The sequence below is a fragment of the Paramacrobiotus metropolitanus genome, unplaced genomic scaffold (assembly GCF_019649055.1).
Source record: "Paramacrobiotus metropolitanus isolate TYO unplaced genomic scaffold, Prichtersi_v1.0 Parri_scaffold0000076, whole genome shotgun sequence".
NCBI lineage: Eukaryota > Metazoa > Tardigrada > Eutardigrada > Parachela > Macrobiotidae > Paramacrobiotus > Paramacrobiotus metropolitanus.
The window spans coordinates 547,012-571,181 of NW_026570296.1; the positions used below are offsets into that span (position 1 = coordinate 547,012).

At 46.3% G+C, this 24,170-nt stretch overlaps 2 protein-coding genes across 3 annotated transcripts in view; one reads left to right on the forward strand and one right to left on the reverse strand.

Moving 5' to 3' along the window:
• The window catches only part of LOC129595281 (serine/threonine-protein kinase fray2-like), a 90,810-nt gene that overhangs the window by 4,497 nt on the left and 62,143 nt on the right, over positions 1-24,170 (reverse strand). The window contains exon 1 of one of the 2 annotated variants that reach the window (XM_055492232.1): positions 18,401-19,115. The exons of the other annotated variant lie outside the window; for it this stretch is intronic. The gene's annotated coding sequence lies outside the window, so the exon portion shown is untranslated. Of the gene's footprint in view, positions 1-18,400; positions 19,116-24,170 lie in introns of those variants that run through there. 2 annotated transcript variants of the gene reach the window in all.
• Positions 20,782-22,915, forward strand: LOC129595283 (BTB/POZ domain-containing protein 6-B-like). Its single transcript, XM_055492236.1, has 6 exons — positions 20,782-21,062; positions 21,153-21,275; positions 21,338-21,497; positions 21,674-21,852; positions 22,152-22,287; positions 22,400-22,915. The coding sequence occupies exons 1-6, from the start codon at positions 20,908-20,910 to the stop codon at positions 22,874-22,876; spliced, it is 1,230 nt and encodes a 409-aa protein (XP_055348211.1). The 5' UTR covers positions 20,782-20,907; the 3' UTR covers positions 22,877-22,915.

Consider the following 24,170-nt stretch of genomic DNA (forward strand, 5'->3'; position numbering starts at 1 on the left):
TGGGCCATCAAATTCTTCATCCGAGGTGAAGTCCAGTTCACTCTCCCCGTCTGGTTCAGTGTAATTGATCATTGCCATTGCGTCGACTTTTATGGCTGTCTTGCCCTTTCCTTTGGTCTTAACGGGTTCGCTCTTTGCTTTTTTCCCTTTATCCAGAGCTTCCGCTAAGCTTCTTGGCTCAGTAGTCCTTGATCGTGTCGTTTTCGAATCTGTGTGTGACCTTGCACTGACCGTCGAAGTGCTTGGAAGGCTCACTTCCGATGCCTCCGATTCACGCGACGTCTCCCGTTTCGCTTTTTCGCGAATCTGTTTGTCCTTGCGCTCTTTTGGCGTGGATGCGGAAATGACAATGGGGACAGCTTGTTTCACCGCTATGACCTTTCCTTTGAGTTTTGATGGCTCTGCTGTAGCCGATTGAATAACTTTCTTTGACTTCGTAGGTGTCGATGACCTTTCTTCAACTTCACCAACTGACTCGTCCAATATCTCAACATCATGCGACGCTGGTTCATCTCTTTTCTTCTTCCCGGTGCTTGTGCTATCGCTTTCGTCACCGCTCTTCTTCTTCTTATCTTCTTCCTCCTGTCGTTTCTTCTTATCTTCTTCCTCCCGTCGTTTCTTGAGAAAATCGCCTTTCTTGACCTTGTCACGGTTCATGGCCTCTTCCAATCTAGGCGCTTTTCTCGGTTTGACTTTTGAGGGCTTCACTTTCGAGGGCTTTTTATGTTTGTCGGCCATTTCTTCGTCTGAGCCTTCTTCCTCAGGTGGGTCCTCGTCTTCCGACTCTGGTTCGTCGTCACCAGGTGGATTACAATAGGCACAGTTTGGTTCATCACACTGAAGGTGCTCGTGACTTCCTTGGGCAATCTCAAGTACTCTTTGTAGCGAACGTCTGGCCCCTCCTGTTTCGGTTATATTTGCCGACGTGCCCTGCGCCTCTTCCGTCTCTCCGGCTCCGCCTTCTTGTGCCGGGGGATGAATTTCCAAGTGTCTGGTCTCTTTCGGAGATCCCTGTGAGGCGACCTCCCACAAAGGGTTCTTCTTAGCGTCGTAAAATACCGTTTTGTACGTTCCATCTTCCATTCGTCTTGTGAGTCGGAAATGTGCTCCATCGATCTCCGCTCGATGCCGCATCATGCTGATGAGTGTGCTTGCTTGAACCACGGCATCTTTTCGGTCGCTTTCAGGTATCAGATCCCATAGCTGGTCGATAGCTGCCTGATTCGCATTTCGGGCGCTCTCTTCTGATACATCCCATGGGGCATATGGGACCGGGTCTCCTGTTATTGGGTCAACTATCACCGCAGTTATGGTTTCCGTAGCTTCTCCATTGTCAGCGAAAAGTCTGAGGGTGACCTTTCTGCTTGTCGCCTCTGTATACCTCGGGACCGACTCATAATCATCTGACGATCGTTTCTTCGGATCTAGGTCCGCCGTCGGTTTTGAGCGAGTTCTCTTTTTGATCAACAGTTTGCCGTCCGTTGTGTATGTATATGCCAAGTGGTCATCATCTGTGCCCACTTTGATGCGGATCCATGCATCTTCTTCGGTTGCAACTTTGGATACCACGTGCTTCATCATCTGAACGATAACTCTTGGGTTATGACGTTCTTCTGGAGGAATAAACTGTAGCGCCTCATTGACTATCGTTTTTGACTCTTTCCCAATGGCATCCTTGACTGACCTATCCGCGAGGGGATTATACGAGTCGATCTCTTTGTTCGTTTTCTTATCGACTATTCGTGCAGTGACCTTTCGTTCTTTATGATCTTCCCCAGTGTACTTGGCCGTGAAACTTCTACACTTCGGGAATCGAATCTGACCTTCTGTTCCAGCTGGTGTGGGTGGCGCGCTCTTTCTACCCACTGGAACTGCGCCTTGTGGCTTTGCCGGCTCTGCTGGTGTTGCTTTGCTTTCTGTGGGCCTCTTTGTTCGCTGCCCTTTCTTATCAGTTTCTTTTGGGCTTGTCGTCGGTGATCTCACTCTTTTTCCACTCTTCGTGGTGCCACTGGATGGTTCTGTGACCGAGCTAGTACGTCCACGTCCTGATCCTGCAACCGAGCTGGCCCGTGACCTTTCTGCTCGTTCCGTTAATACGGCATCAATCCTCTGCTTTGTGGCCAAAAGGTCCTCGTCCGTCATTTCATCAACCGGGGCATCTTTTTCAGCTCTGGGTTTAGATGGTCCCGCGACGCTGGTAGTCGGTGTCTGTCTTGTTTCTGGGAACACCTTGAGATATCGAAGGATCTTTTCGATAGTCGAAGGCCATGGTCTACCGTTTAGCGACGGATGGTATTGCCACATCGACGCAACTTTTATCGCGTATTCCCTGCGCTCTTTTTCGATCAGTTTCGTCTTTTCCTTCAGTGCGATATGACATGGTTTGATGACAGCTTCCAGGCTAATCAGCTTTCCATACCATGCGTGTTCATCTTCAACTCGCATATGAATTCGGTAAAGTTCACGACACTTTCGGTTTAATTCCCGGATAGCTTCTAAATCCTTTTCTGTCAGTTTGTCGTCCTTATCCGGAATCATATTTAAGCGTGCATCGTTTTCGCTCAAATCCAAAGGGAGTTTCGGTGCGTATGCATGTATTGAAGGTTCACCTGGGGGCGTAAGTCGTAATCCGTCTGGTCCAGTCTCGTCCAAGTTAGGCCCCAGTGACGGTAAAATTCCTCTCGGTCGCCTATTTCCTCTGTTTGGCGAATTGCGATGGAGACGCTGCACACCCAGTTGCTGCGGTGTCCTCATGCGAGGCGCTCCTATGTCCGATAGTGCCAAGCCTCCCGTCTCCGGAAAAGGCGGTAGTATCGGAGATGACCTTTGTGATCGCGGTGGAGTTCCGCTGAATCCACCATGTCCCATAAATCGACTCGGTGTGGTCTGTTGCGGTGGCGGCATCAACATTCTTGCCGGTCCCATCATTACTTGTGGTGGTCCCATCGGTGGGGTATACGATCCTGGATACGGTTGATAAGGGGCGCCCGTTGCTTGTCCCGAATACTGGGTTCCGGCAGGTGAGCCGTGGTGCACCCAGTTAACCGTGTCCTGATAACTCGTCTGCTGTCCTGGATCGTGATACACGTAATATCCCTGGCCGCCATAGTAACCTCCTTGACTTGTTCCAGGTTCATTCTGAGCCGTTCCCACTGACGACGTTGATCCTTCACCATATGAAGTGTCATAACCGTATTCACCTTCCATTCTTATAGGTGTTGATGCTTTTAGTCCTTCTCTCCAAGGAAAAAAATCTTTTAACTTTTTATTTTTTTACAGTTTTTTATTAATTAATTTAAAACACAATGAAGATATATTAATATAATTTAAAAAAAAATTTAATATATTAATTATTTTATTACTTACTAAAATAAATAAAAGAATATTTTTTTTTTTTTTATAGTTATAACGTTATTTATTGGAAACATTCACAATATAATTCAACATAACGTAAAACAAATTTTAATTTTTTCAAGAGTATCCAATAATGGATGAATCTTATTGACACTTTTTCTACCTTTTATATCTCAATTTTTTTTTTTATACTATATGTTATTGATGAGTCTGTTCATTAATTTTATAACTTGAGAAAACAAAACCTTAATAATAAATAAAAAAATAATTATTTTTATGATATTAATAATTGCAAGAAGAATTCCTCCTTCACCAAGATTTTTAATTAAAGTAGTAATATTTTACTTCTGTGTATCAATAAGATTTTTTATTATTTTACTAAGATTTGTGTTTATTTCAGTACTAGAAATTTTTAATTATATCCGCGTATTAACCATATGAATAAGAATCAAAAAATATAAAAAACAAGTGAAAAAAAAAAAAAGAAGAAGAAAAAAAATGATATATAATTTTTTTATTAATGATTATCCCGGCTATTATAATCTGGTAAAGTTTTAAGTTAAAAAAACTAGAGATTTTCAAAATCTCCAATAAAAAATAAACTTTTAAATAAATTTATAAGTAGTTTTGCAAACCACAAGAAAAAGTTAAAAGAGAGGAATAAACCTATTTATAAATTTACAATTTATTGCTTAATCAGCCACTCCATTACTGCGTTGAATATTTTCCACAAATCACAAAGATATTGGAACACTATACTTTTATTTTTGCGGTGGCGGCATCAACATTCTTGCCGGTCCCATCATTACTTGTGGTGGTCCCATCGGTGGGGTATACGATCCTGGATACGGTTGATAAGGGGCGCCGTTGCTTGTCCCGAATACTGGGTTCCGGCAGGTGAGCCGTGGTGCACCCAGTTAACCGTGTCCTGATAACTCGTCTGCTGTCCTGGATCGTGATACGTAATATCCCTGGCCGCCATAGTAACCTCCTTGACTTGTTCGAGTTCATTTCTGAGCCGTTCCCACTGACGACGTCGATCCTTCACCATATGAAGTGTCATAACCGTATTCACCTTCCATTCTTATAGGTGTGATGCTTTTAGTGGGTTTCCGATACTTTCCGAGTCTGAATTATCCGAGTTTTGTCGTTCCAATCTGTCCATTAACTGTGCTTACCTTCTATAAAACGAAACAATAAAGGTTAGCTTTTGCACAGTGGTGACCTTTCTTTTGCCTTCCAACTCCTATTTTTAATTAAGTGTGACCCCTTATTTATGTCTATGTGGTTATTTGTTCTCTCGTCCTTTAGTTATCCGATCAAGAGTTCTTTCTCGGCTGCATCCTCAGGTTCGCCTTTTTGGGTCAATAGTCCGTAGGAGTTGGTTTCTTCTTCTGTTTGACTTTCCGCTCGTTAATTGCTTTCGCTATATCACGGCCCAATTGTTCAGCTTTTGATTTGACCGCTTCTATCTCCTCTTCTCTTTTGTATGAGGTCATTCTCATCGCCGGTAGCAGTGCGTGGTTCGAAAAAATTCGGGTTACGCTCTGATATCTCAGCGTCCGTTCGCTGTTTCAAAGGTCATCTTTATCTGCGGTAGCAGTGCGTGGTTCGAAAAGGATTGTTGCAAGTCCTTTTGGAGGAACGCTCTGGTACTTTGAGCTCGGTTCGTTATCTTTCCAGTGACCTTTCTGCCAAATTACCAGCTTCTGCGTTCAACAATTGTGACTGCAGTTTCAAAGTCTTTGTCCTCTTTCCTTTTCCTTCCTTTCTTCTGCTTCGGTTTATCTCCGTTTAACCCATTCGTTTGACCTTCTCCCATTTCAGGTAGCGGAGGTGGTTCGAAAATGACTTCTGTTGTGTAACTGAGTCATTTTCGGACCCGCCTGAGTCGTCATCTTTCCGTTAGCTTTCAGTTTCGGATAGCAGAGGTGGTTCGAAAAAGATTTTCCAAGTCTTTTGAGTACGCTCTATTGCCTTTCCTCATCTGGTAATGGAGGTGCCATGGTTTCAACCGGTCGATCGAAACCACCTTCAAGTCTGCTTCCTTCTTCGGGTTCTGCTCAATGACTTCGGCTTCGTTTGGTCGCGGGAAACTGAGAATCTTCCACACTTTATCGTATTTCGACTTAAAGTCCGATTGGTTTTCTTTTCCCTTGTTTCGTGTCTTTTGGTATCCGTATCAATACGAAATCTCCCACTTTAAAGTTCGGTTCGACTTCTTGTAAATCTCGCGTTCTTCTCATAAGCGTCTTTGATATTACATCCGTGCCACTTCTTCGGCAAGGTCAAGTTCTTTTCATGGTCTCCACCCATTCGTCTGGAGTTCCGTAATCATCGGGTATATTCGTTTTTGTAACCACATCTTCCGGCATTGTCATTTCTCTGCCGTGTAGCATATAGTATGCTGAATATCCCGTTGTGGCGTGTACGACTCTGTTCATCGCCGAAATAACATATGGGAGATACTTGTTAAACTTTCTTCATTTCCGCTTTTAGGTATTGCGCCAAGCCATCAGCAATCGTCTGCATCTGTCTCTCCACTTGGCCTTGACCTTCTGGGTGATACGCCGTTCCAAATGTGTGTTTAATTTTAAACACATTGGTGACCTTTGCCAATACTTCAGCTGTAAAGTGTCGTCCGCGATCCGTATGAAGGATGTGCGGTGCACCGTGTACCAGTATCACGTGCTTCACGAACACTTTAGCGAATTCTTTAGCCGTCGCCGTTTTCATTGGTACCGCAATCACATATTTCGTCAGTTGGTCGATGAATACCGCTATATACTTGTATCCACGTTTCTTCGTCGGTAACAACGGTCCTTTCAGATCAGCGTACACTCGGAAGAACGGATGTCCAACTTTAATTTCTTGTAATTTTCCAGGTGGGCATTTTCTTGGTGTCTTGCGGAACTGGCAACCTTGGCACGCGAGTATGTAATTCTTCACATCGGTACTCATTCGATCCCAATAATACCGTAATCTTATTGCTGACAATGTCTTTTCAAATCCCAAATGACCCGCTGCTTTCTCATCATGCAATGCGTGGATTATCGCTCTTCGCATTGACAACGGTACGACATATGACCTTTCAAGTTTTCCATTTTTATCCTTGACTCGGTATAATATGCCGTTCCATAACTGATAATGAACTTCGAATTTCGATCTTGTTTCCGCATCTGGTAGATGTTCCAATTCATCTATAATCATTGCCAGATGAGGATCTTTCAACTGTTTGTTTCGCAGTTGTAAGTTCGAGTCATCCACTTCTTCTTCATCACCTTGCAGGTTAACGATGCGGACTGTCGCTGTACTGAGTTCGTTCCAGTCTCTGATGACCTTACAGCGTGGTAACGGCTTATACCTCTTTTTCGTCTGTTTTGGGAATCTCAGCAGCAATCGGACACTCATTCAATGCTTGTGTAACTTTGTCCGTTTCCCAAAGGTCATCTTTATTCTCCGCTGCTTCATCAAGTTCCATGACCTTTCCATTCTGCATCTTGGATTCCGCGTCAAGTCCGGTGACCTTTAAGTCGCTAACGGTGGGTAACCAACTTTTACACGGTTCACATTAGCTTCAGTTTCAGCCGACTCATTCGCCGTAGCTGAAATGACCTTTAAGCGTTTATCTCTCTGTTCCACCATCTGTAAGGAACAGCTGGCCAATTTCAATTGCTGGTTCCTTCGTGTCAAATTCCTTCTTGTAATCCTCGAAGTTTGGAATCTCATCAAATTCCTCTTCGTGACACGTCGGGCCTTCAATTGGCGCTCTTGATAACGCGTCCGCATTGTCGCAATATTTCCCCGGTTTATATTCAATTTTAAACTGGTGGCCTTGTAGTGCCATTGCCCATCTTGTCAAGCGCGGGTTCATTCCAACTTTGTTCGTCTCTGACCTTAGCAGATTGGTCAGCGCCTGATGATCCGTCCTTACGGTGAATTCTGCGTAATCAATGTACGGCTTGAATTTCCTGACAGCGAACACAACTGCCAGACACTCCCATTCCGTTACACCGTAATTTTTCTCGGCTCCATGTAAAACGCGACTGGCGTACGCGATCGGATGTCCATCTTGTGACAGCACCGCTCCGATTCCTTCTTTACTCGCGTCGCATTCAATGACGGTCGGTTTCGCGGGGTCAAACTTTGCTAGTACTGGACCTTCACATAACAATTGTTTCAAACTGTTGAATTCATCTTCATGTACCTTCGTCCAGTCCTTTTTCACATGCTTATCTTGCCTCAGCAACTCATATAGGTGGCAGGTCTTCTGTGCGTATCCCATTATGAACTTGCGATAATAATTTGCCAGTCCAAGGAATGACCTTAACTGCCTTTCCGTTTGAGGTCGTTTGAATTCTGAGACCGCGGTGACCTTTTCCGGATCCATTCTGATTCCATCTTCGCTGAGTATGTGACCCAGGAATCCCATTTGTCTCATTCCAAATTCACACTTGGTTGGTTTAATCGTGAATCCCGCTTCAACCAGACTCATTAAGACATTTCGCAGATTCTGCATGAAGATCGCCCAAGTCTTTCCGGCGAAGATTACGTCGTCAATGTACCCGAAAACGCAACCCTTTCTTTTCGCTTTCGAGAGAACTTTATCCATACACAATTGAAATGTTGCTGGTCCGTTGCAAACTCCAAATGGCATTCTTTTAAACCGATACATTCCATCTTGTGTTACAAAGGTCGTCTTATTGATTGACGCTGGGTCCATTGGTATCTGCCAGAATCCACTTTGTAAATCCATTTTTCCGTAATATTTGTTGCCTGCGCATGCATCGAGCAACTCATCCGGATTTGGTAACGGGTAATTATTCTTTCTCGTTAGCTTGTTAAGCATGATGTAATTGACGCAAAATCTTGTTCCCATTGTTCCATCACCGTTTTTCTTTACTGCCAGCACGACTGGGAAACTCCACTCAGCGTCTGACGGCTCAATTACATCTTGTGCCAACATTTCTTCGATATGCTTCGTTATAAACTCACGGCCTGTCCAACTCGTTCTGGCCGGGTTACATTTTACTGGTTTCGCATCTCCCGTATCGATTACGTGGGTGACCCCTTTCACATCTCCATACGGTTTCTTTGATGTGGGTAAGACCTTCCAGAATTCCCAGAATGCGTTGTACACGTCGTTTTTCTGCTCTTGGGTAAGGTCAGGTCCCAATTTCAAGTTTTCGATTATCTTTGTAAGTTCAGCTTTCGTTGTATCGTCCACCTCAGGGTCTTCGAGTACGTTCTTTACTGTCCCTGCGTTGACCTTTACATTCTCCATATGTTCATACGGCTCAACATAGCCGAGAAGCTGATTTTTCTTCACGATTCGGTATTTGCTACTATGATTCGCGATGACGATTTCGAAGTATTTTCCCCTGTGGTCCGTCACTCCTGCCAACGGTTGCACTTCAGTTTCCACTTGTGGGACCGGTGTAAACATCAACTTGTTTTGAGCCGGTGCATATTTTCCCATCTTGACCTTTACACGTGTGCAGTTTGACGGTTTCAACTTGATTCTCTGGTCGCTGTAGACTTTAATCACGTCTTTAGACATTCTGGCTTTTTCCACTTTCAGTCTTCTGACTTTAATATCCTTTTCTTTTTCTTCATCCACTTCGTCATCCTCATCCAAGTCCATTAAATCCTCTTGCTCCGAAAGGTCACTTACACCTGAATCTTCCGAAGTTGTTGAATTATCACTTGAACTCGTCCACTCGGAGTCGGAGTTACTGCTCTCATATTCTTGTGCAGTGGCTTGACCTTTGTTTGCCTTTTCGAGTGGACGCTCATCAACTCCTTCATCTTCTGATGAAAGGTCACTTCCGTTTTCTCGCGAATCGCTAAGTTTTTTCGCTTTCGAATTTTTGAGCAGGGGTTTGTCCCCTTCTTTTGCCTTTCGCCCAGTTCGTGCAGCGACTCTCGGGTGACTCCTTGCTACTCGAATTCTCGTTGGTGACCTTTCTGATTGGTCGGAGTTTGACCTTTCTTCGTCCGATTTTGACTTTTCCAGTTCATTTATTTCTTCGCGGCTCGTTAATGGCTTTTCGGTCAACTCGACCGGCGGGCATTCCTCACCGTTATCGAGTGACCTTTCCCCGTTTTTTGCCTTAGTTGCTGGGTTTTGCTGCTCGTTCGATATCCTTTCAACTTCCTCTTTGAACCTTTTCCACATTTCACCTCTATCCGTTAACATCTGCGCAATATCGAAAGCTGACTTTGAACTTTCTTCTGTTTCATTCGATTGTCCTTCGGCTATCTCTTTAATTGGTTCCTCTTTCTCTGCTTCTTTGGGAGTCCCTTTATCGGCTTCATCCTGTTGAACTGTTTCGTAACCTTTAGGTCGTTTAGGACCAACGAAAATGCAGTTTGCCATCAGTTCTTCGGTGACCCATTCATCATTTGGAATCGTTTCATACATGCACCATGTATCACCGCCTCGTTCGGGGTAGTCCACTCCATCTGGATCTGGTGCAAAGGTCACCTTTTTCTTTTGCATCAAACCCGGTAACCTTCTTTTCCGAGTTACCTGTAGTTCTCGCATTTCTTTTACGTCAAATTTGGGGATCTCTTCCTCGAATTTCTTCCAGTATTTCTCGAATGCTTTTTCGTTTCCCTCTTTTAACGCGTTGTAGTACACTTCAAGTGATTCGTAGACAGGTGTACCAAGTCCTGCCGGGAAGATGATCGTTCTCCCTTCACCTTTATACATGTGGTTCACACGGAAGTCCCAGAAAAGATCAACTCTCGCTTCTTCCCACATTTCTCCTTCCTCGGTCATTTCTTCTATCTCTCGTTCAAATCTCCTTTCTGTTGCTACCGGATCGAGAGGATCTTGGATTCCTTTCTCGACACGTTGCAACCAATGGTTTAGCCATCTGCCTCTTCCAATTATAAAACTTTCCACACATGACAACCACGTTCGATATCTATTCCAATGATACCGTTCGATGTGTGGTTTCCACATTTCGTTTGTCCGCATGATGCTTTTCGCTTTCTTTTGGGCGTGACCTTTAAGGTCTGCTAATGCGGCATTACATCTTGGCCATTCTGAAGGGTCATCTTGAGAGGCATTTTCACAACATTCCGCGCATTCCCATTGTGGTTGCACTCTGCACGGATCCTCAAAGTAACCGTGGTGACAACTCCCGGTTCGTTCTTCTGGAGTTAATGTCCTTTGACTCGCTTCAGGTTTACCCTGTTCCTGTACTGTGGTATCTTCCTCACATTCGATTGGGGTCACGCTTTTATCCTCAGAGGATATTTCAATGACCTCTGGTTCTTTTTCTGTTCGGTGACCTTTCAATTGTTCGAGTGCCTTGTCGCGGATTTCGCTCGTAAACATCTGTTGCTCTTCAACTATTCGTTTCAAAACTCGTAACCTTTCACTCTTTTTATCCTTCCCCACTTTGGCCGTCTTTATTCCCAGTGCCTCTGGTACTGGGATAGGCTTTGCCCACTCCATGTCTGGCACAAGCGATTGTTTCGCTGCAACTGCCGCTTCTTTCTGTGTGGCAATTATCTCTTCAAGCGTTGGTGACCTTTCGGTAGCAGGTCGTGGTTCGAAAAAGGGTTCCTTTTGAGAGTCACGTTCTGTTACTTCCTCTTTGGCTTTATCTGGTAGCCTTTCATTTTGGGTAGCAGATCGTGGTTCGAAAAGGTTCGAATTACGCTCTCGTTCCAAGTTCTCAGTTGCTGGTGACCTTTTGTCTTCCTTTCCCAGTGCCTCTGGTACTGGGATAACTTTTTCGACATTTCCATTTTCCTTTTTCGTTTCCAGTGCCTCTGGTACTGGGATAATTTCTTCCTGCTGCACCTTTGTCATTCCCGGTGCCTCTGGTACTGGGATGACCTTTTCTCTTCCCTTCTGTGTCAGCAAGGTCCGATTTAATGTCTTTTCGATCTCCTGCTGGATTACTTGCAACTGCTCAAATGGTGACAATTCTTTTCGCGTCACCTTTTTCTTTTCGTTTCCCGGTGCCTCTGGTACTGGGATTAGCGTTTTGTTAACTGTTTGAGCATTTCCCGCCTGTTTTACGAGTTCGGTGACCTTTCCGACTTGAACTTTGGCGACTGGTTTTGGGTCATCTTCTTTCTCTTCTTCACCTTCGTTATCCATTAGTACAAATTTCTTTTCCAAGAAGTCAAATCCCAGTAAGACTTGTACGTCGTCACACTTCGGTCGGACGTAGAAAGAATGTTCGCTTGTCTTCTTTCGTAAGGTCACTGGTGCTACACAGTAATGCGTCACCAGGAATCCTGACGTTCCACTAATTCCATTTATCTTCACCAATCTGTCTGGTGGCAGTGGAAGCATGTGGAGTCCATTCTTTTCGCAAAACGGTTTGCTGATCAGCGACGTCTCGGCGCCGGTGTCCAGCATTGCGTTGACCTTTATGTCTCCCACTTTCACTTCGTGTGTATATGCTTCAATTCTCTTTGGTAACTTTCCATTTTGAATCTTCAGGGTGTGAATCTTACATTTCACAGGGATAAGCGATACTGGTCCTGGATCCATATCGGAAAGCACTTGTCCTTTTGCTGGAGTGCTATGACCTTTCAGTATCTCGCTCAGCTTATCAATCCTATGTGGAACGTTAGTCCGAACATCGTAATATTTTCGCGGCTTTTCTTTATTTGTTCGCTTCTCTGTAGCCATTTTATCACCGGTGACCTTTTCCACATTCTGCACTTGCTCATTTGCTTTTGTGCTATCCATGTGACCTTTAGTCACTTCATTTATCGTTTGATGGATCAGTTCCTCTTTACGGTTTTCATTTCGTTTATCTCTCAGCTTCTCAATGACTTCACTTGTTATTTGGTCCGCTCGTTTCAATTCGTCTTCTTCGCTATCTTTCGTCTCATCTGGTGACCTTTCATATGTAACCATGTCATATCCCTTTTCGGTCATCCATTCGATCACCTTCGCGGAGACTTCATTGTTCGTTTTCGTCTGATCAATTTGTGAAGACATTCCGTCTGTTCAGGCTGGTGACTTGTCATTGGCATCCTTTTTCAGCGCCTCCGATAAGTCCCGTGACCTTTCAACTGTGCTACTCTGTTGCATTTGCGCCATTTCATTTGACCTTCCTTTCTGTTCATTTTTCGCTAAGTCCTGTGACCTTTCGTTGCGCTTCATGACAAATCCGCCACCTGTCAGCTTTTGTATGGGGACTTTTTCTCCGTAATTCGGCGGTTTATCCTGTGGCGGAGCATTACGTGAATGATTCCAGTCAGCGCATGTCTTCTTATATTCCTCTGCGTTGAATGCTGGGACTGGGTTCGGTGACCCCTGCGCTGGTTTCCCGGTAACCAACTCTTCCAGTCGCTTTCTTTCACATTGCGTTCGCAACTGTTGCATATCCCAGTAATCCTCTTGTGACATTCGCGCTTTCTGCTTTGCCTTCGGCGTTACGGGTATCCACATCCCGTGATTCCCATTCGGTCTGTAGGCCACTTTTTGCCAGGTTTCCTTCCGTTGCAGCGTTATTGCATCTACAAGTGAGTCATCGGAGTTCTGTTGTGCCAATTCGCCATTCTTTTGCTGCGCTGTTCGCAGTGTCAAGTCTGTTTCTTGACCTTTTAACACGACGCTGTCGTCGTGACCTTTCGCATTCGCACTCGCTCCTTGACCTTTAACTTGGACTTTTCCAACAGAAGGTGACCTTTCATCTTTACTAATAACGTTGATATTCTGCTTAATCCATTCTTGCCTTATTCGCTTCTCTTCTTCGTCTTCTGAACAATTCCAAAACTTTGGCTTTGGCTCCCCGTAACAATCGCAACTTGGCTCCTTCGCCTTATCATTTGCTGCCAAAAATTTTCGGGATTTCGCGTGTTGCTCATTTTCCTCTTGCGCAGTATCGTTCTGCGGTGGTGAATTTTGGTCTTTCGATTTGTCATTTATCTGTTTCCGAAACCATTCGTGGTGCATTTCCACTTCTTCTGCGGTATCAGTTTGTGGTTTCTTTTGGTTTAACAGAGCTTGTTGAATCTTGGCATTACGTAATGCACGGCGTTCAGCTAACACTTTTTCGCTGCAATACGGTGACCTTTCATTTTGCTGCACTTCTTGCAGTGTCGCGCTACCGTCACGACAATTTCCACTCGCAGTACCATTCTGCGGTGACCTTTGGTCCCGTTGCGCGTTTCCACTCGCAGTACCATTCTGCGGTGACCTTTTATCCACTTGAACGTTTCCACTCGCAGTACCATTCTGCGGTGACCTTTGATTCTGTGACGGTATCCTTATAACCGTTCCATTTCCTTTTTGCGATGACGGCATCCATATAGCCGTTTCTCTTTGCTGTGACGGCATCCATCTAGCCGTTTCTTGTGGTTGCGGCATCCATATAGCCGGTCCACTTTGCTTTTTCGCTGACGGCATCCATATAGCCGTCGCAGTGGTCACATTCACTGCAGTACCATTCTGCAGTGGTGACATTTCCCTTTTATCCGGTGGTTTAGGGTCGGGTCGATCAGTAGGCTCACCGGTGCCTACTGATCTTGCCCGTTTCCCTGAACCGGCGCTCCACCTTGTTGCGCGCCCTGCACATGTCCTTGTGCTTGCTCGTTCACTGGGCCACCTCCGTTTGGCTGGCCACCACCCTGTTGGTAGTTTCCGCCTCCATTTCCACCGCCTCTGTAATTTCCGCGGCCATAGCCTCTGTTCCTTCCTCTGAAGCCGCCGCGGCCGAAGCCACCGCCGCGATAGCCGCCGCCTTGGCCGCCCCCATTTCCATTTCCATAGTTCCCGTTACCTTGCTGATTCTGAAAGTTCGCTTTCGCCTGGTACCATTGCGTGATCAGGTCATATCCATTTGCGACCGCTTGGCGCCAACCACCGAGCCCGCGCAGTCGTTGCCACTCGTTGAAGGCAAACAGGTTTGGGTTCTGTTCCGGTGGTGTGTTGGCGAATTTACATCCCTGAGTCTGGTGGTTGCCATACATACAGTACTGGCACATCTGCACATTGTTCGCCACCCATCCATCAATCATCTGGAACTTAAACTCAGTTCGTGACCCTTGGTTTTGCTGTTGATTCCCTCTGAAGTTCCCTTGACCTTGACCTTGATTCTGGAAGTTCCCCTGACCTCCATTCCAATTTCCATTTCCGTATCCGTTTCCGCCAAAGTTTCCGTTACCCATTCCTTGTTGTGGTAACCCAGTGTTCAAAGGGGCCACATTCTGTGGTGCCGGTGGGGCCACATTCTGAGGTATCGGTCTCACTTGAGCCGCCGCCTGTATCGCAGCTACCATTGCGTACGTGAGTGGCTGTCCCGTCTGACTGTCGATAAAGGTCACTTCTTTGGTGACCTCTTGCACCGGAGCCTCCCTGCGGTATTCCACCGGCTGCTGGACTGGCGCAGCTGCCATTCTCTGTTGCGGCACGTTTTCAACTTGGCCTTGGCGGATGGTCACGTATTCCTGATTACGTTGACCTTTCGGCGCCTTATACCTTTCCTCTCCCGTTGCCCAATGTCGGAAGAAGTCCTTCACGTCCGTTGGCGTCTTGCACTTCTGTATACGCAATGCCTTGTAGAGTTCGTTATCCCCTCTACATCCTTCAATTAGGAAGCCGACTGCTTGCTTTTCGGTGATAATTCTCTTCGCTTTGAAGCGCATTATCGCCTGATAATACTGGTCAAGCGATTCCTTTCCGAGTTCAAATTTCCTCGCGTAGGCCTCACGTAAGCCTAAGACTTCTTCGTCTCTATCGCCATATTCATCTTTGAATTTCTCCATCCATTCAGTTATTGAATATTCGGTTCCATCTTCTGCTGCGATGTCCTTTTCTCCTTCAAACCATGTTTTTGCAGGACCTTTCACTGCACTGGCTATCTCAATCATGACTTGGTCGTCTGTCAACTGATAAGTCCTTTGGGTTTCTTTCACCAATCGTGTCCACCCACTCACTGTGTCACGACTGCCGTCAAAGGTCATGAGTGGTGTTTTCCTGGCCATCGAGTTGAGTGCTTTTGTCAGTTGCACCGCTGTATTTTCTGCTCTCTGGTCATCGTCTTCTTCACTACTTCCATCATCGCTTTGATTTCGTTTCGCTTTTCCATAACGGGATTTCCTTGGACGCTCCTGCCGGCTGGGGGGTCTGTCCCATCGTCCTTCATCAATGAACACATTTGTTTCCATGTGCGGGGGAAACTGTGAAGGGTCACCTCGACCCATATGCGGGTAACTTTCCGACGGCGGCTCTTTATCGTCGATGACCTTTTCGCCATTTCTTTCGTTTTTGACACTTCCTTTGCCAGTACCGGTTCGTAGTGGCATTTCGAAGTGGAAACTTTTGCCCGTGCCCGTTTCGTGCGCCTTGCTATAACTGGGCGGGGGCGACTCCACTGTTGAAGTCCTGACTCCATATTGCAGAAGCTGTTCATCTTTGTGCTTATTGGACATAACAAGCGCCTTATTCTCATCCTCAAGGCGACGGACTTTCAACTGGACTTCCTCTTTCTCCGTTTTCAAGTTCTGATTCTCCTCCTTGACCTTTAACATATGTTGGTGGAGTTGGAAAGTCTTCTCCTGAATGACCTTTTCAGTGTCATTCTCCACCCTTTTAATGTGTTCCGCCAACTGGGTCACATCCCTTTCCAACTTCGTGTATTCCTCGACTGCTGCTTTCAGTTGGTTTTTCGTCTGGGTGACCTCATCTTCTCTTGTCATCACCGTTTGGGTCATATCAATCAGCTCCGTGTTGAGCTTGATAATCTCCTGCGTCTTCTGGTGGACTGATTGTTGCCACTCCTTATCTTTCAGTTCGAGCGCCGTCACCTTTACGTCCAAGAGGTGTGCCTCGTGCTCCCACCTCATGCCTTGTTCGGCAATTGTCTTAGCGGCTCCTTTCAACTCGGTATTCTCTTCGGTAACCTTTCCGATATTTTCTTTCAACACCTTGTTCTCTTCCATGACCTGTCTTATTTCATTGCTCAACCGTGCGCCTTCGGTGGCTGTAAGATCACGCAGGTCCTTAGCCACTTTGACGGCGTCGTCGGCTCTTCTCTGATGGTCCTGTGATTCCTTCTGGAGGGTGCCAATACTCTCGTCTCGCTGTTTCAGTTCGTTTCTGAGCCTAAGCACTTCGTTTGTATTTGTCAGCAGCCGTTGCGTAGCCTCAGCGAGTTTGGTTGCGTATTCGTGACTCTTAGCTTCAGCTTCCGTGACCTTTTGTTTCAATACGTCGCATTCATCCTTCAATTCGGCTAAGTGCCGTGACCTTTCGGCTGATTCTTCTGACATACTCTCGTTCAGCTCGCTAACCGCAAGATGACCTTCCATTTCTCTGTCATCAACCATTTTCAGGTACTCCTCGGCGAGTTCTTTTTGACGCTCGTATTTAATCTTCCATTCATCTGCTGCGCTTTCCAAATCGGCCTGTTGTTGCTCCAGTTCATAGATACGAGCATCCAGAGATCCTATCCGGTTTTGATATTCCTGTCTCCTCTTCGTCACTAGGCCTTCCTTGGCTTCGAGTTCCTCTTCCAACTCCTTCACGCGTCTCTTCAGAGTTGACGTGGGACTGTTCGGTGATGGCGGTCTAACATTGATGACCTTTCCCGTTTGTGTCCTTTCAATAAGGTGCTCGGGTATGTCCTTAAACGGTGTCATCCCTTCAGCACGGTCGGCTTCTTTCATCGCGGTCTGGAAGGACATATTCATCGTCGCTTCGTCATCTGTGAAGTATGATTCGTTCGATTCGTCTGAGACCATCGGAGTTGCCCAAAGGTCATCACCGACAGTCTTATCGTGCAGTGAAAGGTCATCCAATCCCAGTTCAGCCAATTCCATTTCTGTGACCTTTGTCCTGTCAGCTTCCGACTGAACCAGGTTCACATTTTTATCCTGTTCAGTAGTTCCGATAGTGGTAGCATCCAACTGTGATGCTCCGACTAGTTCCACACTTTTTCCTGTGGGTATTTCCTCCCCGGTGACCTTTTTCTGGTTCATCGGATTGCCTCCCGCCGTAGACGCGGGAGTGTGCTTCTGGTCGTCGCTGGAGCTTTCCTGGTTAGCGACTGACTCGAGCGCCTTCTGATAAGTACTATCAGAGCCTCGTGAATCCTTCTTCTCGAATGCCTTGGGCGCTCGAGTGTTCCGCTCATGTCCAACTGGACGTGAGTACGGGTACAAATCTTTTTTGTACGGATTTGGTGCACCTTGCTGTGAGCTTCGGGAGCTTTTGCTTCCCTGACTGCTGTTGGATGTCGGTTCCTCTTGGTCTTTGTCCATGTTGATCGGATAACTTGGACGCTCCTGCCAATTGTTCTCACACACACGTTATTGTATGGTTTATTCAAGTATCCTAAAGGTCACTTCGTACTTTGAAATTTTTCAAAGTCTTTGTTAAAGGTCACTTTTTGGTTGAAAAATTTCGACTAAGTCCCGTTTAAAGGTCACTTTTTTGGTAAAAAGTTCGAGAGATTTGCCCTAAAAGGTCACTTTCGGACAAAACTTCGAAACCGCTTTTACAGCTTAGAGTACGTTAGCGAATGAAATCTTACAGCTACTGATATCGCTGTACTATTAATCAACTCAATTCCAACTTCGTTAAAGGTCACCGTTTGTCACTTCCAGATCTTAAAGGTCACTTAGATAGATCGATTAAGTCAATTCCACCTTTTCAGTAAAGGTCACTTTTCAGGTCAAAAAGTCCTGTTCTGGTCTCAAAGGTCACTTTCCGACTCAATTCAACTCAAAAGGTTACTTTCCGACTCACTTATCTCATCTCAAATCAAATTTCCCATTATCGCTCAAGTTCAACGGAAAATCCCCATTCGGGTTGTTTACCTCGTTCTGATTGGTCTGCTAGCTCAAAATGTTCAGTTCAAATTTCAGCCAATCACAGTTCAGATAACTGACCAATCACGTTTCACCATTTAAATTTTATATTAGCCTGACGTCACGGTCAACGGCCAGACATGCGTGCTGCGTGCAAAACTCCGCCTACATCTACGCTCAGCTCAGAACGGACCAATAGGAATTGCCAAATTTATCAACTAGCCAATCTCGTAATTAATAACGGTTTTTCTACCTGTTCACCGTCTGTCCGTTCCACGTCCGTCCGTTCCACGGGGAGAGTGATCCAGATGATCCAATTCTTCTTCCAACTCCGTTCCCGCGTCGCCGCTGTTCCGTAGCGTGCCTCGCACTATTAGTAGGCTACTGTGCCGGCTGTGCCGTAGCAACAGTAATGCTCTACTCCAGTTTGGAGGAGTCTGATCTGGCAAATCCGTGCGCCCCTTTTAGCGCTTCGCCGCTTGTGGCCCACGGCTTAGGATTCGCTGAATCCTTGCCGAGTATCAGTGACACCAGTGTAGGTCTTCGCTGAAGACTCTACACCGAGGAACACTGACGACTGAAATCTAGCACTCTTTCACAGCTGAGGAAACAGCACAGGTCTTCGCTGAAGACACTGTACCGAAAACCAAAGCTGGTGGAATCCGCGTTCCGTTGAGGAAATTGCACCGCTTGTGGTGTGCGCCTTGCTGTTGAACAGACCTGTGCCTTACTGGTCGGGTTTCGCATCAAATAACAGGCCAACTTTGCCTGACACAAATCAAGTCAGAGAACCGCTGTCGGCTCTGCTACCATCTAATGCTAGATCCAGAATGGATCCAGAGACAGAGACAGAAACGGGATCTATCCTGTGGAGTGAGCGATACGATCTGGATCGCGAGCTATGCGGAAACACAAAACGTCGCACCGTAATCGCTAACTTTTAATAATATTGACAAGTCTGCCTAACAGAAAATCAACACTGATCGGCGCAGCTCGATCGTAGAGCGTAGAGCTCATTCAACAGTGTGCATCACTGTGCAGCACGTGCTATGCCGCGCCCACTATAAAGCAGCAATCCAAAGAAGCGAGACACAACACAGACCATAATCCAAAGGCGTAGCGCCTAGCGCCACGGGCGTGAACGCTAGTGAAGCCTCGTCTCACATACCAATACGAGGAGGGGGTAAATGAGCTCGATGCACCCGAGCAAGGGGTAACAGAGCTCGTTATCTGTGCCCGTGACTGTGCAACACGGTCAGCCACCAAGAGACGGCAGCCCGTGCTATCACGCAGAACACCTGAAGCAGTTATTGAGCCCGATAGTTTTTTGTCTCCATAGACTTGTATGCTAAACTGAATCACTTCTGTTTTGCACATTTGTGAACGAAACCAAGCAAATAACATTCCAAAAGAATCAGAAAAAATCACGAGATTTTTGATACTAAACAAGTTATGATTCATGGTGCAGGACACAAGTTATAGCCATTTGCGTTTCTCGTAGACATAGCATAGAATTCGAATCAACGGTTGGGTTCCACGCACAAACTCTATGCTGTGTCTACGAGAAACATAAATGTCCATAACTTGTGTCCTGCACCATGAGTCATAACTTGTTTAGTATCAAAAATCTCGTGAATTTTTTCTGATTCTTTTGGAATGTTATTTGCTTGGTTTCGTTCCCAAATCTGCAAAACAGAAGTGATTCAGTTGCTATCTATGGAAACAAAACACTGCGTGTTCAATGACGCTGCCTGTAATCTTGGTGGCTGCTGTTGCAGTCGGCACAAACAACTCTGTTACCCCTTGCTAGGGTGCATCGAGCTCATTTACCCCCTCCTCGTATGTATTGCCGCAACGACATACTCCAGCCGGCTCAAGTACAGGGATTGGTGAAATGCGCTACCGTCATCCCTTCGTATGCAACTTAAGGGGGCATCCATAAATTACGTACGCAGAAAACCACGATTTTTTCACCCCTCCCTCCCCCTTCGTAGCGGTCCGTCACATTTGCTTGACCCCTCCCCCCTGGTTCGTTCAATCGCAATATATAGAGCTGACCACCCCCTCCCCCCTGGGTTCGTCGAGGCCGTCACAGCTTGTCACGCTTTTTGGACCCCTCCCTCCCTGGTTCGCTGCGTACGTAATTTATGGATCCCCCCTAATAGACTATATTCAATCAATGATTTTATTGACAAATTGTACAAGCTAAAAGCCATTTACACTTGAACTTGATAAACCGATTTAGAACAAAAAGAACAATTCTTCAAGCTGTTTAGAAAAACTATATTAGCATCCTGATATCAACAGGAAAACGTCACTAGCGAGTCCCGATCTGCCAGTATCTGTAGGAATGCAAAATGCACTTCTGGTTCTGTATGAGTTATGAGTATCTGTATGACCCATAATATGCTTTTATGTACATCACGCAATTTTTAATAGGCGCAATCACTGCGGGCCGCTATGCCAGTCGCCCAGAAATTGAAGATTCTACAGCGGAACTTTTAGAGCGCGCTGCAGAACTGGAAATTCTCCCGGCCTGGTAGGGCATTTACGTGAAAGACAGTTGTTGATGCCAGCATTGAGAGGCCGGAGTACAGTAGTTCACTTTTTCTGAACAGCTGATCATTGAGCTGCTAAAAAACAGTTCGTCAGCTGACAACCATAATTTGTCCAAGCAAATTCTATGATCATCTTCATGTCCCAGTTTTATCATCGGTCGAGTTTCCCATAGAGCAAGCTGAGCAACCAACCATCATCTCCATGAATCCGTCATCTTCGGCAAATCCTGATCGAGCAGGTCCTGGGTCCCAGGTGGCGAACTGCCTGCAACGGCTGTTGCGCAGCGGACATCTGAGTGATGTGCACTTCTCAGTGGGATGCCAGTTCGGCCAAACCAAGGACTTCTTCGCGCACAAGTACGACCATTTTGACAGTCGAACAGCCGACAGTGCAGGCACAATATTCTTTGCTGATCCGGAATTTTCGGGGTTTGTGAATTCTTGCAGGCTCATCCTGGCCGCTCGCAGCTCCGTCGTGCATGCCATGTTTTACGGGAGTCTGCCTGAGAACTGTCAAATTGTCCTCGACATTCCCGATATTCACCCGGAAGCTTTTGCCAATCTTCTCAGGTATTTGACTGCACTCGTGAGTCGTGATGAAAACATTAGTCTAATAAACGTGCACTTCGTAGTTTCATGTACGCTGATACGGTGGAAAATCTCACCTTGGACAATGTCTTCGCCACGATGAGCTGCGCTGACAAATATGATTTGCCACAGCTGGTAGAAATCTCTTCTGCCTTGGTCATCAGCCAGCTGAAACCGGAGAACTGCCTGGACATTTTGGAGGAGGTGGGTAGCGTGATCATCTGTCATTTCATCGACCGCCACCATGTCGAACAATCTGGATGTCTCGTTTTACTAAACCATCTTGGTTTCATTAGATTTCGCAGTGCTTCTTATAATTTTCTAGACTCGTAGATTTCTTAGGTTTCTCAGATTTTCAGTGGTGCGTGTTGTTTTTCCAGGCAATACAATCGCACGCCGACGGGATAGTGCAGAAGTGTCTGGAACTGGTGGATGCCAGGAGTTACCGAATTCTGCATTTGGAGTCGTTCACGGCCGTTAGTCCGGCGGCACTGCGGATGATGCTGTCGCGCAACACACTGACCGTGGAGGAAAACGTTGTCTGGCTCGCTGTTGAAAGGTACGAAATTACCTGACAATCTTCGGATCCTTAGCTGCCTGAAGGCGCGAAAAGTCGTTTCGAATAATATTATTTGTTTGCTTGCAAATAAATCGGTAATGTGCGGCTTTGTTCCGGGTGCCTAGTATTTTTTGCAAAGTTCCCCCACGTAAGTGATGCAAATCTGAGAGCTACGAGCTCGTATACAAGTTTGATGGTAATAACTAAAATGGTTTTACTGTAATGGGAACCATTTCATTCGGCAGATGTGTCGTTCGCAAAGGCGTTTCTTAGATGCCGCTAAATGTTAATCCTTGCAGGTGGGCTGCGGCAGCCTGTGCTCGTAGCAACACGAATCCATCCGGCGCGAATCTACGAGAGATCCTGGGGGATGTCTTCTCTCTTATACGATTCCCGTTGATGACACGCTCCCAGTTGGCTAAGGGTCCTGTGAAGGTACAAACGGTAGTCAGGATCTGCTCGAAGATGAGCTGATGATGATTGTGCTAACCAGTTCTGTAATCGCTCGTTCTGAGTTTGCTCTGATTTAGAAATTGTCTGGTTACAGAGCGGTCTCCTGAACAAAGCGGAAATCTCCAGCATCATCACGTACCAGAAAACCAAAGCGAAACAGTCCCTTGTCTTTCCCACGGAACGCCGTACAGGACAGCAGCCGCTCCATCCGCTGACGCTGCGCTATGGAGAGGACGTCTTCATACCCACCGTGCGAGGAGACTACTGGGAGCCGGCGCGCGCTACCGCATTCAATCCGTCCGAGGTAGGGTTTGTTTATTGCGGAAGCAGTCACAGCGGAACGGTCACGCCGGACAAGGTGGTGCGGGCGGCGGATATTCTGGAACAGGGCCAGCCGCTGCAAGTACAGACTGTATCCAGTGTGAGTCACCAGGATGCAACGTATGACGGCATGGAGGGTAGTCAGCACCGGGTTAGCTGCAGTGGACGGAACGTCATTGTCTGGTTCGACTGTTTGAAGTTGTTGAATAGTCAGGTGGTTTCATGGAAGAAGACTAATGGAAAACTGTAATGAGATCTGTCGCAGCTGACAGGTTTTGGTGCTGCGCATTTTTTTGTACCAGTCAATACGATGACCAGTTGAAATAAATGATATTCCAAACGGCTTTCCGAGCGTATTTTCTAATGAGTGTACCGGCAGCGTAGGTTCAACGACCTCTGTCCCGTACGGCGTTGCGCGGCAAAAGCGAGGGATGGTTCCACGGAGGTTCTGGTACATGGCATTGCTGGAGCTCTGCCTTCTTTCCGTGCGGTTGGCTTTGTGACCAAAATTGTGACCCTTTTTTATTCTTCATCACAATCCAACACATATCCTTTATAAACAGATTGAACTAGTGAAACTAGTAAACTCATTAGAAACTGTTAGAGTTGCAGTCAATACGCTATGTTACCAATAAACTACATCAAGATGGCTGAATACACTTTCGTCGGCTTTTAACTGACAAAATAAAACGAAGGCCAGCAAACACACCAAGTTGCGATTTCTGGGGTTACCAATCGTACAAACAAGCTTCAAAGGATTCAGAGGATCACTGTATGTTTGACAAACAAATCTATTTAATTTCCTACTGGTTGCTTTCCTCAACGCCACTTGATCACGTAACAGCGCCAAGTTGCTAAAGTACACGCTCCGGCGCTGTTCACCCCGGAAAACCGAATGCAAACCATCCGCCTCGGCGTTCAAATAGCGTGCAGGCTGATAACCGCCAAATCCATCAACTTGCAAGAACTGGTTGCGTTGTAGAATGTCCGTCGCACGCACCACCTTGTCCGCCGTGGTTGCGTCTTGTTCACCGATGCGACACCGACACCACATAAACACCACCTGCACCCCGTTCAGCGCGACAATCCTTGCTGGCAACCACCAGTTTCCTTCCGCCGTTTGCACAAAGACATTCTCATCAGGACGAAATGGTAGTGAAACAGATTTCTGCGATCCAGTACGACGCTCGGTGCGAAAAGCCAGTGCCGGTTTAGCGCTGGCATTGTGATACATGAAGATGCTGAAGATTTCCGCTTCCGTCAGGAGCCCACTCTGTTAAATGACACGGATAACTTAATCCGCAACTTTAAAAAAGCGGGTAAACGAAGTCGTGAAGTCAAAACACCTTGCCAGGACCGTCTGCCAGCTGCAGCGGAGTTAGAAGTGGAAACCGCACCAAGAAGACCGCGTCGCCCAATAACTGACGCCGATTAACGGCGGAGGAGCTCTTGCCGTTACGAGCGCAGGCCGCCGCTGCCCATCTACAAAGTAATTTACATCGAAATATGCGAACATCAAAACCATGAATTTCAAAATCAGGCGA